At 33.3% G+C, this 16,324-nt stretch overlaps 1 protein-coding gene across 1 annotated transcript in view; it reads left to right on the forward strand.

The window, feature by feature from the left end:
* The first annotated feature begins 16,180 nt into the window (after window positions 1-16,180).
* Window positions 16,181-16,324, forward strand: part of LOC134806097 (scavenger receptor class B member 1-like) — a 29,750-nt gene continuing 29,606 nt past the window's right edge. The window contains exon 1 of the mRNA XM_063779368.1: window positions 16,181-16,260. Within this exon, the coding sequence (XP_063635438.1) occupies window positions 16,185-16,260 (76 nt within the window). The 5' untranslated portion in view covers window positions 16,181-16,184. The remainder of the gene's footprint in view (window positions 16,261-16,324) is intronic.

Below are 16,324 nucleotides of genomic sequence, written 5' to 3' on the forward strand. Positions count from 1 at the left end.
ATTCAAATTAGTGATATTTAGTTATTAATTGTATTGTGACATGCCTATTGTGTTAATATTATGTTATTTTTTCAATTATTTCAATTTGACATTTTATATTTATTTAAATTTATGATTATAATGATGAATTTGCACGCTTGCATGCAAGCTAGGTACATGATCTGTAACACCATATGTGACGTCCCACGGTCAAAGGTACCTTATGGCGGGTATGGAGTTATGCATACCCCAGTAATCTACAATAAATAAGCTATCGATAACACAAAAGATCAACCTTCTAGGTTGCGTAGTTACAGAGATATGATTTTTTGAAAATAATGTTGTGAAATGAGCAACTTTACGATAGAGAAGTTTTAAGTTTAGCCGCCTAAAAAACTATGTTCCTGAAGTAAGTTACATAGTTGACTACAAATAATAATGCCTTATATATCTGAGATTAAAAAAATATTGCGACTTGTTCTGTAATGCAAATAGAAACTTTTGATATCGACTGATTTATGTGTATACTAACCAATCTCTTGAAAATAAAGTTTTATTTCATTTTCACGATTGATTGCAATGAGCTCTCAAGATTTAAATTTTATCTATTAGAAAACGACACTGACAGACAGTTTAAGCAAAAAACAATACCGATTTAGAGGTGAAAATGTATTTTCTGACTTTTTCATATAAAATCACAAAATTGAATATTTTTACTTTTAATGTGACACACAATCAATTTTTCTGAGCACATATGAAAGAAATTCTGTCATTCAAATGAAATAAATCCTAAAACCCCAACTAAATACTATATTTAACCCCTTATGCCACTTTAAACTTACATAACAATAACAGTATTTGCTCCATACATTTACGAAAAGGTACCTTATGGAAATAAATCTAATAATACATCACTACAAAACATCAATCATATTATAGTTTATCTTTTATGAATAGAAAATATTAATTTACATTAAACTGCCCCCAATTTAATTAGTTCTTCGTCATAATAATCTTAAAAAAGACCAATAATTTGTATGTAATGAAAAGGTACCTTGTGGTCAAGTTACATGATGAGGCATGATGATGATGGAACAGTTAGGATAAACTAATAATATTTTGGGGTTAAGATGGTATAAATCGTCTATTTCTTATCAATAATATATTTCGGTTGCTATTGAAGATAAGCGGCATTGAGGTTCAATGACCTCAGATATTCCATAAGGTAATGCGTCGGGTATTGGCATTTTTCAGCAAACCAATGGCTGATTTACTGCATGCGACCAAACCAAATGAAGATTATTCTAGTTAAGAAAGACTTGACGAGAGTAACTTTGGTATAATAGCAGGCTACTTGGATTTGTGATGTCGGTCTATGTACGGTTATAATATTTGCGAGGCGCCCCAACCAGAACTGAAATTATCAAATTAGTTTTGCAGAATGCTAATACAGTTCTCTACCAAACTTCTTTTCCCGTATTGACTAGTTTTTTTGGAAATTTTCAATCTTTTTTCCATAAGGTACCTTTTCTACTAAACTCTGAGACGACATTACTAGGCTTATAACTAACTTATAACAAAAATAAAAACAGGTAAACAAACGTTACGCATTAAGGTTTCAGATCACACAATAAAAAAAAATTGAGCATTTTTTCACCTCTTTACAAAACATTTAATATCTCCGAAACTAGAAACCCTCATAAGGTACCTTTTCCCGTGGAACGTCACATATTGTAACATCCCCATACTGTATCAATGCAAATAAATAATTTCTGATTCTGATTCTGATTCTGATTCTGTACGACGCTAGAGGAAATCCCGATTTAGCATCGTGGGCTCCCCTACTAATAGGTGAATATATATTATAGAATCATCGCCGTGTGTGACACCCTTAATGCGAGATTTATAAATAAATAAAAAATAAATATTACCTACAGGACAATTTTACACAGATCGACCTAGTCCCACCGTAAGCTCATTAAGGCTTGTGTTGTGGGTACTAGCCGACGATATATATAATATTACACATAATTATAGTCATCAATATTTATATATGTATATGTATATAGAAAACATCCATAACTCAGGAACAAATATTTGTGATGAACACACAAATAAATGCCCTTACCAGGATTCGAACCCGGGACCTTCTGCTTCTTAGGCAGGGTTACTACCGACTAGGCTAGGACGCCGTTATCTTATTCTTATGTTTTAAGTTTGGACTAGCAACAAGTTGCATAATAGTATAATTTTCATTGAAATCATTGCATTGTGGTATCTGATCAAAATTTTGAATGCAGTTTACCTTAATAGTCGGCAATGATGTTATTGCTGTTCTAACCCTCTCGCTTTAAAGTTTGTAGACCTAAACATTGACCTTCCTTGTATAAAGGTTTGTTTCACATTTGCCAAAATATTACATAACGAAAGCATTGACCCTGACTACGCGGTACCTTGGTTCGATTCCGTTGCTGCCTTAATCGCTTATGCAAGCGATTCTTTCCTTGTTTAGACGGAAACTAAAGTCTATAAAATGTTGTTGTCATAATATGAGTTATGCGCCGGTTAGGCCTTGTCTTAAGGCCAAATTTGAAAATATTTAGACGTAGACAAACTATGTATACCAAGACTATAGATTTTGGAATGATTAGGGGCTTACTCGCGCCTTTAGTGTCATGCATTCATCATCATCATCATCATCATATCAGCCAGAGGACGTCCACTGCTGGACATAGGCCTCCCCCAAAGAGTGCCACAATGACCGGTCTTGCGCCACCCGCATCCAGCGGACTCCTGCGACCTTAACCAGGTCGTCAGTCCACCTTGTCGTGCATTATTTTGTTACTTAATTTGTGATAGTATTTTTGATTGTATGAATGCATGTTTTCAATCATTAAATAATATGAATTAATAATTATAAGAGTTCTATATGATTATTAAAAATTAGATAAATATTTTTTTTGTGATCAATGTTACACATTAGTAAATCGACATAGCCTTTCAAAATCTAGTGAGTATAGTACTACAATTACTCCATACATTTTCCTTAACTTTCTCGCTATCGATTGTCTAGCCTGTCAATGAGCAAATGAAAATTAACGGAAAACCATTAATTTAGCTCAATCACACTGGATTTTTTTTATTATTCTTTGGTACATTAATTCAAAGTTAACTTCGTACCTATACTTATTAATATCAATCCTATGAACTAGAAATGTTACCTACAACCGTAGGTATACTTTAAACTTTTAAACATACACTGTAAGTAGGTACACATATAATGATCTAGGAAATATTAAAAGCACACAATAGACCAGGAAGATTCAGGGTGCAAATATACTTTTTAAAATAAATACGTCACTTCGTGTTTGTCACGCGATAAGTTTTATGACGTCTTTTAAACATATACAAATATCCGTTGATTTTCGCGGTAACACGCTAATACGCACTACGACAGAAAAATGTGGAAAAATATAATAATTAGTTTGGCTAAGGTTTCACATAATTATTAGCACAATAATGTCAGATAGAATAAAATTAAAAAGACAATTTGTCGAGCGTCACGCCAACATCATTGGATCATTAGCGTATTAAAGTGCTAAATTAAAATAGTGTAATATTAACAACGATAATATAAAGATTAATGTAAAATGTAATGTAATATTATGAAATTTTTAATTTATCCATAGAAAAATAACTAAGGTGCATTAGAGTTTACTTCGAAAACGTAGTATTTTTTTAATGGCAAATATCTAAGTATAAATTCACAGGCACTTTTTACTTTAGCAACATTTACCCTGCTGCAATGTTCACCTAGACATATACACATATACATATATGCTGGGAATATTTGTCATTTTAAAATTTATTTTATTTATAATAACAAGATATAAGATTTAAAGAATTCTTCACTCCTTGTAAATCCTTGTTAATGATTTTCAAGATTATCATCAAACCTTAACCTGTTATCGAAGGGCCTTGCTGACGTGACGGACTATGCAAGCGATGCACGTCTTCCGAAGTGCATCAGCGTAGCAGTGCCCTTTGCACGTCTCAGAGTAGCAGGTTGCATGCGAAACATATTGGAAACAGAAAATAATAGTTCAAATTACTGTTCCCTGATTTTTTAAAGAGGAAAGAGGTCAGTTGCTTCTCCGTACAAACGTGGTCCACATTTTCCTCTCATTACGGAAAGTATTTTTATATAATTTGATGTAGGTATGTTAACCGTAGCTATGCCCCGTTATTTGAGTTTTTTTGTTTAAGTATTATAAGAATTAGGGACGAAAAACAAATTCCAACAAATTTTTAAATGCTCCTCTCTTAAAATAATAAAAAAATTCGAACGAAAGGGCATAGTTGTGGTTGATATATTTAATACATCCAATTTTACCAACAGCGCAGTTTTCCACCAATGAGTAAATACAATCAAAACAGCAGTGAAAATGGAACTGTCCAAACAAAGTGACTCTTTTCCGTTTCTCTCGAGTGTACCTATAAGGAAAATTCTTTTCGCGAACATCTCATGTTTCCTTGAGTTAGAACACTATTAGTTAAATTGTTAAAAAACGTAATGTCCTCAATATATCTCTTTATCAATATAATTAATACAGTGGTTGTAGAAATAAAAAATCATTATTAAGGGCCACCCCACACTAGCGTCTTTTGAGCGTCGGCGTCTAGGCGGCGCTATGAAAAATGGCGTCGCTGCGCAGTAGCGCCAACGTTGCGTCGAGCAGCAGCCATAGAGTTGAGTAGACGCCGACGCTCGGGAGACGCTAGTGTGGGGTGGCTCTAAATGAATGCATGTATAGAAATTAACGAAATTCATAACATAAATTCATACAGATTAACTTAGCATAATTTATGCATTCATTTATTATTAATGAAATAAACATATTTAAATTCTGGCAATTAAATATAATAGGGAGTATTATACTGCAATGTTCTGCTGCCAGAGTGCAGCACTAGGTCCTCTAGTAAACCATAGAGTAACTTATACATACTGTGTCTTAAACTGTTTTTGACAAGTTTTCACAGACAATAAAATATGACATGGATGCATCTAGGCGGTAATATTTCCTATTAAGTGCATGTTCACACTTTTTTATTAAGACTGTCACGTGATGATTTTCCTAAAAATATTTTATGCTTCTACTGTGCATTAAATTAATAAGGTATTCAGATAGGTACAACACATAATACCTATACCTATGCATAATTTAGGTGACAAAGTCATTTGTCTCTCATCGGGTGACTTGTTGTCAGTTAAAATACCTAAATTTTGTTTTTATATTCCTGACACTAAAATTATACCTACCTATAGTCTGTATTTTTAGGTATTTAAATAAAAGTAAACAAAATCTACTCTCAAATGGCTCCTTAAGCCAGTTGAGGATAGATGAAAAAATTACATGATCAAATAGTAATGTAGGTTAAAGTCAGATCGTTCAGTGACAGATCCCGGCGATTTTGTATTTGTTTGGTTAACCAATAAAACTTATGACTACCCGAAAATGTACAAATTATTTGTTTACTTTTATTTAAATACCTATACATACAGTGTATAATTAAATATATATTTAATATCTCACAGAAGTTTTATGTTAAGTATAAAAATTGCTATTCTCCACGGGAAGTTAGGTACATATCTAGACAGGGAGATACGCATTGCAGAACTTTAGGCAACCGAGCGCCAACTGGGTCAAACGGATCCGTATTTATTTAGATAACCATGTTAGTTTAACTTCCTAATATTTCCTAATAATAGCCGATAATAATGTTTTGTTGACCTAATTATTAATAAGGTTTACCAATAAAAATCAGTTAACAATGGACTTTATGTCAATGTTGTAAGTACCCATTTAAGGGTCAAACAGATCAGTGTGTTATGTCTTTCCTGTAGACATACACAAGAGTTAAGGGCTATACAGGTTAATTTTCTTATTTAACCCTTATCCACGTGAAAAGGTCCTCATTTATTTAGAGAACTATGATAAAATCATTGCTTACATGCCCACAAGCTGTTAACTATTGCCCACAGGAGAGAAAAATGTGCTGTTTTCTCTCCTGTGGGCAATAGTTAACAGCTTGTGGGCATGTAAGTAATGATTTTATCATAGTCCTTTAAATAAAAGGAGGACCTTTTCACGTGGATAAGGGTTAAATAAGAAAATTAACCTTTATAGCCCTTAACTCTTGTGTATGTCTACAGGAAAGACATAACACAGTGATCTGTTTGACCCTTAACTTTAATAATATGTTCATCGTACAAGGTTTCAAGCATGTTGATGTAGTTCCAGGGTCGCAACAAAAAACAGTTAAAATCATGTGTCAAGACAAGAAAGCCATAATTATTGATTTTATCTGTTTTTAGACTATTTTAGGAAGCTAGAAAAAGTCATTATTTTATATTATACACCACAGGGCCACAAAGTTTTTGTATCAATTTAAATATGGCAAGAAAATGTGTTAAAGTACCTGGTAAATGATTGATTGAGTAGGAATACAATAGAGTAGGTAGAGTAGTTTGTATTTGATTGATCTTTCAATTTTGGCGATATCTTCCTTATTGCAAAACACTGTTTGTTTGCCATCTACTAAATGCTAAGCTGTGTTTAGGTACTGCAAAAATACCTATTACTACCAGTACCTCTAACCAAGTTAAAGCACTCGACCTCAAATAAACTAAACACTTTTTAGCAAATAGATAATTAGGTATTCATTTAATATTATTGTTATTTTCTTAGTTTAGGTACTCCCTAATGTATTATTTTGACAGTAACGAGCGTTGTGTCTTTATATGAAGAGGCTAGTAAAAAGTACAAAATTATGTTTAAAATCTAACAGTAATTAAATTGTAAATACCTAAGGTTATATAATAACAATAGGTACGAACTTGCAAACTTTACCTCAATCGGTTGATTTTATTTTAAAAAACGTATTTGATTAGAAACCTGAACAAACTGCGTCGGCTATCCATGTTGAGATATTTAGTAAGTTTTTTGAACAAACACATATAACCTTAAACGAGAAAAAAAAATCATTTTAAAAAATAAATTGTATGAATAATTTAAAATAGTATGTTTATTCAAAAGTTAGCGTCCCACGTTTCTAAGGTATAGACATGCTGATATAGTCAGAGTAATATAAGTATAATTTCCAGGCTAGCCACACTTTCCCCGCACCCACATCGCGTATTGACCTGAGTTGTTTTTCGATGATTTTACTGCAATCTTAACACGAACGAACTATAGTTTAGTAAAATTTTAGTCTAATATCTTTTTTGTTAGTCTTCGATCCTTTGAAGTTGACTTAGGTACTTAAGATGATCTCGTGACTGGCTTTTCAAGCTGCCAATAACGTCACCAGAATCCAGTTTAGTGACCCGATCCGTGTCTGATATTTTATCTAAAATATGCAATTTAAATTTTATAGCTTGTAGATTTAGCGACTATAGGTGATAGCGGTACAGCCTGAAATTCGGGAATTAGCTGCAAATGGTGTTAAAGGTATGAAAATCGGCACGATTAATCTTTAGGCCATTTGAATCAATTTAACCCGTAGCACCAAATAATAAAAAAGAACGGAAAGGAGTTATGACGTCATCTTTTTTTTGTATGAAAAAAAAAAATTTTTTGTTCAGAAACCAATCGTGTGTGCGTGGTATTAAATGAAAGGGCATTAGGAGCCGGTTTTAAAAATATATCACATTATTACATTTCAGTCACTTGTATTCAATTAAAATTAAAATAATTTTCTAAACATACTAAGTTTGGGCTCCTCCAGATACGATACCGTTGAATTATTTTTTGTAAAATATTCCTCAAATAATACCCAATATCCTCATATCCCCAAGAAATTAATTTCGAAAATATTTAGTATTAGTATTTTTTTTTATTTTTTTATTTGGGGGGTAGGCACGGTACGATCTCGTGTCTACCGGCTCAAATCAGCTTTGTTTGACCTTAGAAACAATTGTGCCAAGCTGCATCGCCTGAGACAAAAGTGCATACTCACTGCACTTACTTACCCTACGAATACAATTTCAAAAAATTATAAATTTTGAAAGGTTTTATTTCGGAAACTACTAGATATACAGAGACAATTCTAGTCTTGTATTGTAGCAAATTTAGTCCACTTTAGAAACGTCCTGAGAAGGCACTATGAAAAACTAGTCCTTTAGGGTTATAATCGCCCAAATCTAAAAGAAAACCGAAAATTTTGCGGGTTTTTCGATATTTGACAAAGTTGCGTTCGGCGCTCGAAGTCACAAACTTGTATTATTCATTGGGCCAACATCATAAACACGTCTGCAAAAAATCAGAACTACCGGATTTAACGCAAACGCGAAATGTATAAAATTACTGTATTATTAAGTGAGTGTCATCTAAAGACACCCCATTACTTTCTAAGGGTTAATAGCGGCACTTTTTATGAGCAAATGTGATGAAATTTGCAGGGAAACTGAAATAAAATTGAAGGTAAAGAAAAACTGACAAAGCCCTACATAACAGTGGTGGAGGCCGGATTGGATTTGATTTGGTTCAATTTGTTTGATAGTTTACACTTACAGTTAGTATTTTCCTTGCGTTGGGGTGGTGGAAAATTTTGTGTTTCACGTGGGAAAATTTTGTTTAACCCTCGTTCGTACCTTGAAACCCTCGCAACGCTCTAGATTACACTTTTCGAACCACAATCCTCGTTCAATTTTGGAATCTTCGGCTTGCTTGGGTATCAATATTAGCACGAGCGGTTAAACATCTTTGCCCCCTTGTAAAACAAATGACTATTGTTCCCAAAGTTGTATTATTGAAGGTAATTTATAATACTTTATTGTTTAGTGTAACTTATAAAATATACAAAACTCGGAAATCCCAGCTAAGGTTAGGTAAGGTTAGGTTCCAACGGTGACACGAAATTCTACCTCATTTAATCACGCCATTTCCTGACTTAAAATATATTTAGAAAAATAAAATTCGATTATTGTAAGTAGGTAGTATTTGAATGTGCAAAATTATTATGTTTGCTAAGAACAATGGATACAAACCCGTTTGGTGTAAATCTTGTTGACATGATTTCTTAATATTTTGTAGTTTAGCAAAATACGTCAAATGTACTTTAAACAACGTAAAGTAAGGTAGGTACCTGATATTAGTCCAGTGTAAAAATATGGGTGCACAAATCATCTCAAAAATAAGCGAATTAAGAACCATGGGACAAATTTTTGAGTAAGTTGTCTACACCCATATTTTTACACTCGACTGTACTAAGTACCTATTAATAATATTATTGATTTACTAAAAAGCACAGCCTCACTGTGCAGAGGGGGAACGCGGCCAGCGTCCTGGGGACAATGCCACAGGCTAATTTAGGGCTAGATTTATGATGTATTTATTTTGTTATTTAATCTCTGTTTTATTAATAAAATACTTAGTATTTACTAAAAATATTTAAACGCATATTTCACATTACGTATAATTTACAAATAATTTATTGAAAAAAGTATTAATATAGAAGTGTTATTAGAGAAGTCTGGTTTACAAAGGTCTTAGGTAATAACAGGTTTATGTTCGCCATATCCTGCCTTACAAAGGTATTGTACGCCTTGGCTATGTCTTATAATAACTAATTTACAATCTACAAATGGATGAACTAGGATTTTTTGTGTTCCAGACAGAAACGGGTCAATATTATTTACATTATTTAGCTAATTAAAACTCATGATAATTCTACATGATGTTGAGGCGACAAGCGGGCGATTATCGTGCTCTAATTTATCAAAATTATCTAAGAAATAATGCGGCTGTCTTGTCGCTGTCGCCGCGATAAATTACCACTGAGCTGTTATGTAGACCTCGCGTGCAGACCTTAAAGGGGCCTACTGATTAACAGTCCGCCGGACGGTATCGGCCTGTTAGTTGTTTGGAACTGTCAAAATTTTGTTGTAACTGACAGGCCGATACCACAGAAGAAATAATAGTACTACCGTACAGAAAGGACACTTCCTACAAACCCGAAGTTTGACAGCGGTTCAGGGTCGAATCACGCTATCCCTTTCTAATATATGGCACTATCCCTTTCGGCTAATTAGGGTTGTCAAAATTCAAGTGATTATCTTATCTGTGGTCGTGCACGCAAAAGGAAGTCAAGTGGTGCCAACCCTAATAATTGCTCGGAGCAATGCTGAGCCGAACGGAGTCGAGTTCGACCGAAGTCAGGAGTGTCTCTCCACTGCCGATACCGTCCGGCGGACTGTTAATCAGTGGGCCCCTTTAAAATCAATAAATGTATTGCTACGCAATTTTGAATAATACCTATCCAAAAACTGAATCGACAAATAATATACGTATTTAATCATCGAACCTGCTCACAAAATTTCACAAGAATCGATTGAGAATTGCGAACTGCAGAGGAGAATTTCTGCCTAAGCTGAAACGAAGACCTTTGTTAATGCTCTATCAACCATAGGCCTGCAACATTGTTTACTATATTGAAGGCCTACTTTGAATTACCTAATGTATAAGCAGAAATAAGTCATTAAGAGCAGTTATTATGTTTTCTCCGTAGGTTATCACTTATCAGTTAACCTGTATAATAAAAGTGTTCTCTTTTCGTTTATCGCGTCGCGTTGCTAATTGAACGTTTATGAATGAATTACGATGTTTATTATTGCGATTATCAACTTCCTTATTAAACGACCTGATTAAAAAATAAAGTGAATATCATAATTTCTAAATTTTGAGTTCAGTAATAAATTGTTAGAGTCGGACCAACAAAAGTCTGCAGCGGATTTGATAGCCCACGCAGTGCAACTGTCATTTATGCGTCATAATTTCATTAGCAAATAAAAAAAAAGCGGCCATGTGCGAGTCGGACTCGCCCATGAAGGGTTCCGTAGCAGCAAGTAACATAATAAAATGTGACGTCCCACGGTCAAAGGTACCTTATGGCGGGTATGGAGTTATGCATACCCCAGTAATCTACAATAAATAACCTATCGATAACACAAAAGATCAACCTTCTAGGTTGCGTAGTTACAGAGATATGATTTTTTGAAAATAATGTTGTGAAATGAGCAACTTTACGATAGAGAAGTTTTAAGTTTAGCCGCCTAAAAAACTATGTTCCTGAAGTAAGTTACATAGTTGACTACAAATAATAATGCCTTATATATCTGAGATTAAAAAAATATTGCGACTTGTTCTGTAATGCAAATAGAAACTTTTGATATCGACTGATTTATGTGTATACTAACCAATCTCTTGAAAATAAAGTTTTATTTCATTTTCACGATTGATTGCAATGAGCTCTCAAGATTTAAATTTTATCTATTAGAAAACGACACTGACCGACAGTTTAAGCAAAAAACAATACCGATTTAGAGGTGAAAATGCATTTTCTGACTTTTTCATATAAAATCACAAAATTTAATATTTTTACTTTTAATGTGACACACAATCAATTTTTCTGAGCACATATGAAAGAAATTCTGTCATTCAAATGAAATAAATCCTAAAACCCCAACTAAATACTATATTTAACCCCTTATGCCACTTTAAACTTACATAACAATAACAGTATTTGCTCCATACATTTACGAAAAGGTACCTTATGGAAATAAATCTAATAATACATCACTACAAAATATCAATCATATTATAGTTTATCTTTTATGAATAGAAAATATTAATTTACATTAAACTGCCCCCAATTTAATTAGTTCTTCGTCATAATAATCTTAATAAAGACCAATAATTTGTATGTAATGAAAAGGTACCTTGTGGTCAAGTTACATGATGAGGCATGATGATGATGGAACAGTTAGGATAAACTAATAATATTTTGGGGTTAAGATGGTATAAATCGTCTATTTCTTATCAATAATATATTTCGGTTGCTATTGAAGATAAGCGGCATTGAGGTTCAATGACCTCAGATATTCCATAAGGTAATGCGTCGGGTATTGGCATTTTTCAGCAAACCAATGGCTGATTTACTGCATGCGACCAAACCAAATGAAGATTATTCTAGTTAAGAAAGACTTGACGAGAGTAACTTTGGTATAATAGCAGTCTACTTGGATTTGTGATGTCGGTCTATGTACGGTTATAATATTTGCGAGGCGCCCCAACCAGAACTGAAATTATCAAATTAGTTTTGCAGAATGCTAATACAGTTCTCTACCAAACTTCTTTTCCCGTATTGACTAGTTTTTTTGGGAATTTTCAATCTTTTTTCCATAAGGTACCTTTTCTACTAAACTCTGAGACGACATTACTAGGCTTATAACTAACTTATAACAAAAATAAAAACAGGTAAACAAACGTTACGCATTAAGGTTTCAGATCACACAATAAAAAAAAATTGAGCATTTTTTCACCTCTTTACAAAACATTTAATATCTCCGAAACTAGAAACCCTCATAAGGTACCTTTTCCCGTGGAACGTCACAAATTGCGGTTTACGATTTATGACGCATTAAAAAAAACTACTTACTAGATCTCGTTCAAACCAATTTTCGGTGGAAGTTTGCATGGTAATAATGTACATCATATATATTTGGAGGTTTATATCATTCTCTTATTTTAGAAGTTACGGGGGGGGGGGAGGCACACGTTGTTTTTTTTTTCTATTTTTGTGTGAAAATCTTAATGCGGTTCACAGAATACATCTACTTACCAAGTTTCAACAGTATAGTTAGTTCTTATAGGTTTGGAAAAAAGTGGCTGTGACATACGGACGGACAGACAGACAGATAAAGATAAAGATAAAAAATAGTTTATTCAAGTAGGCATATTACAATGCGCTTATGAACGTCAAATAAACCTTTACCGGCTCCAACCGTACACCGCTGCCCCGAGAAGATTTAAATCCCCCCTCAATTGGAGGAGGGTATCCCAATATGGGACCGGCAACAAACTCGGCGGGACACATCTTTTCAATCATTATTACATCTTATAATTAACATGCATTACGAGTAATTAAGAAAAATACAATTTAAATTACTATAGAATTCATGCAATTATACTCAGTGAGTACATAACTTTATACAAATACGTAGCTCTTTCAGAAAACATATCAAATTCTTACAAAAGGAAAAGAAAATAAAATCAATAAAAAAAATGAGAATACATATTATATGAATCTGACTGATTGTTATGAGATGCTTTCATACAATTTGATGTGCAGTCTTACCTGAGCTGAGTCACATTTAACTCTACACATAATACAATGCTTTTAATTGCTACTTGTCGTTATTACAGTTTCTGGTTTGGGCCATGCATGTTTGTCTGTCAAGTAGTCCTCGACTCTGTAATAAGCCTTCAACATCAATGACTTTTTTAAGTAATTCTTAAGAGCTGGAAAGGGTAATCTTAAAGCATCCTCAGGTAACTTGTTATAAAAATGAATGCATTGCCCAACGAATGACTTCTGTACTTTACGAACACGAAACTTTCTGATAGCAAGCTTGTTTTTATTTCTAGTATTATAGTTATGGACATCAGAATTCTTAGTGAAGGAGTCTAGATTCTTAACAACATAAATAATACTATCATATATGTATTGGGAAGCTACAGTTAAAATATTAATTTATTTAAAAAGTTCTCTTAATGATTCACGCACCCTTAAATTATATATAGAACGAATGGCTCTCTTTTGTAAGACAAATATAGTCTGTATGTCAGCTGCTTTGGCCCAAACCAGAATACCATATGACATTACACTATGAAAATAGCTATAATAAACAAGGCGAGCTGTTTCAACATTAGTCAATTGTCTAATTCTCCTCGCAGCGTAACCGGCCGAACTTAATTTGTTTGCTAGTGTTCTTATATGAGGACTCCATTGTAGATTTTTGTCCAATGTTAAACCAAGAAACAGTGCTTTATCTACCGTCTCTAAGCATTCATTATTCAAAAGTATCTTAGTATCGACTGGTTTAACATTCGGCAAAGAAAATCTAATGCATTTAGTTTTCTTAGCATTAAGAAGCAAATTGTTCATAGTAAACCAGTTAAGTACATTAACGAGTGTGCTGTTAATTACACTGTAATCGGTAGATTTCCGATCAACCTTAAAAAGTAATGATGTGTCATCAGCAAAAAGAACAATTTCACAAAGATTTTCTACTACACATGGCGAATCATTTATATAAACCAAAAACAGGAATGGACCCAAAATAGAACCTTGTGGCACTCCTAATTGGACTACAGTACCGCTAGACCGGGTGTTTACAACAAATGTTTGTGTTCTGTTGTTAAGGTAAGAAGACATAAAGTTTAGGGCATTTACTGACAGACCATAGTGTTCTAATTTCAAAATGAGCGTTCCATGATCCACACAATCAAATGCTTTAGAAAGATCACAAAATATGCCAATTGCATCACAAGAATTTTCCCAAATATCATAAATATGTTTAATAAGTACCGAAGCAGCATCGGTCGTGGAACGGCCCTTTGTGAAACCAAACTGATTGCTTGTAAGTAAAGTATGTCTGTTGAAGTGACCCAGTAGATCATTTAACATTAACTTTTCAAAAACTTTACTTAGTACAGGAAGTATTGATATTGAACGGAAATTAGCCATATCACTCGAATCACCCGATTTAAAAAGAGGTATGACTTTGCTATATTTCATAAGATCTGGAAAGACGCCTTGTGAAATTGAAATATTATAAATTACGGCTAAGTAAGGCGCTATTACGTCTAAGACATGACTAATGACTCTAACGGATGTTCCCCATAAGTCTTCCGTTTTCTTTAAATTGAGTGACTTGAATGTTTTAACAATAATTGCTGAATCTACTAGTAGTTTAGTAACTCAAAGTTAATATTACATTTCTTAACATTAGCACAAAGTAAGGAATGAGCTCGAGAAGAAGATGAATGTAGACATTTAGTGGTATTAATAGCTATTTTAGAACAATAATCTTCGAATGCCGAGGCAACATCGTTGTTTGACATGGTCAGTTGTTTATCCGAGACAGACATGATGAATCCATAAGGGTTCCGTTTTTTGCCATTTGGCTACGGAACCCTAAAAAACAACGGGTTGCACTCCGGGAGTGCCGGCAGAAGTGAAAACTCAATGACAGTCTTACGTCTTACGGTCACGTGACACCTGTTACGAGTTTAACATTTTTTTCCCATCACAAAAAGTGCACACAGCGCCGCTAAAGATTTCACTTCAAAAATATATTCGACAAAACATGGTATTTTCATCAATAACAATACCTATACAAAATATTCTAGAAATATCAAAAAGATCGACGATATTTGTCATCATCTCCGTCATTCACAATAATACTGATTCGCATACGTACGTTGTGATATTAATGGGTCATTTCTGTACCCCTATACTTCGTTTTTTTTAGCATTAGAAAAAGACTACGCGATCTTGACGTGTATTTTAATTGAAAAACGCTATTAAAATAAGTTTTTGGCAAAAATTTCATTTTTGGTACAAGCTTTTATCGCTAACTGTACTTTTCATACGACAGACAACTAATACTCATCGAGACAATTCTAAAAACCCCTAACACAATTAGGTTGCGTTGGAGTTCCTATGGCCACCTCCTGTCTCCATCATCAGATCAGTTCGACAGTACCATATTATTGTATTGTCATCAGAACTACATACAGCTGCCAATTTTCATGACGCTACCATCCTTGGAAGATGGTTAAATTAGTTACCTTAGATTCCATTACAAGTTAGTTACATATAGGTCGACCTAATAAAAGCTTGTTAAAATCAGTAAAGTTATTACTTATGAAAGCAAAAGAATGTAAATAATCGTATATGATTAATAATTGTTACATATTTGCCGTGACTTATTTTTCAAAAGTGTTTTCCAATCAAAAATCAAGTCAAGATTGTTTACCTTTTACCTAATGCTAAAAAAAAACAACTATAGTGTAATGTGCTAATTATTGTACTATTGCGGTAAAGTAGCACCATATATCCTGTAAAGTAAATTCTGCCATGTAGGTAATAAAAAAAGAATTTGATTACATCGAGCTCCAGTAGAAGAAATTATGAATTTTTGTCATATAATATTACAAAAAAAAAAACACTTATTGTAAGAAACATTTCGAACAACCATATTATAGTTTATCGAATTTACATTTTATACTAGTTTTATACCTATTAATAAATGAGTTAATGTAAATAATATTTTTTTATTGTTTCAGATATTAGCCAAAATGACGATTCAGACTGTGCCAAGTAAAGGGAGGATATCTATAATAAAATTTCAGAACTTCACCATACAAAGAAGACGTAAGTATTATCATTTATCAGTTATCACTACACGATGCATGGATTTATCAGTTATCATTATCAC

Source organism: Cydia splendana, chromosome 2 (genome assembly GCF_910591565.1).
Source record: "Cydia splendana chromosome 2, ilCydSple1.2, whole genome shotgun sequence".
NCBI classification, from domain to species: domain Eukaryota; kingdom Metazoa; phylum Arthropoda; class Insecta; order Lepidoptera; family Tortricidae; genus Cydia; species Cydia splendana.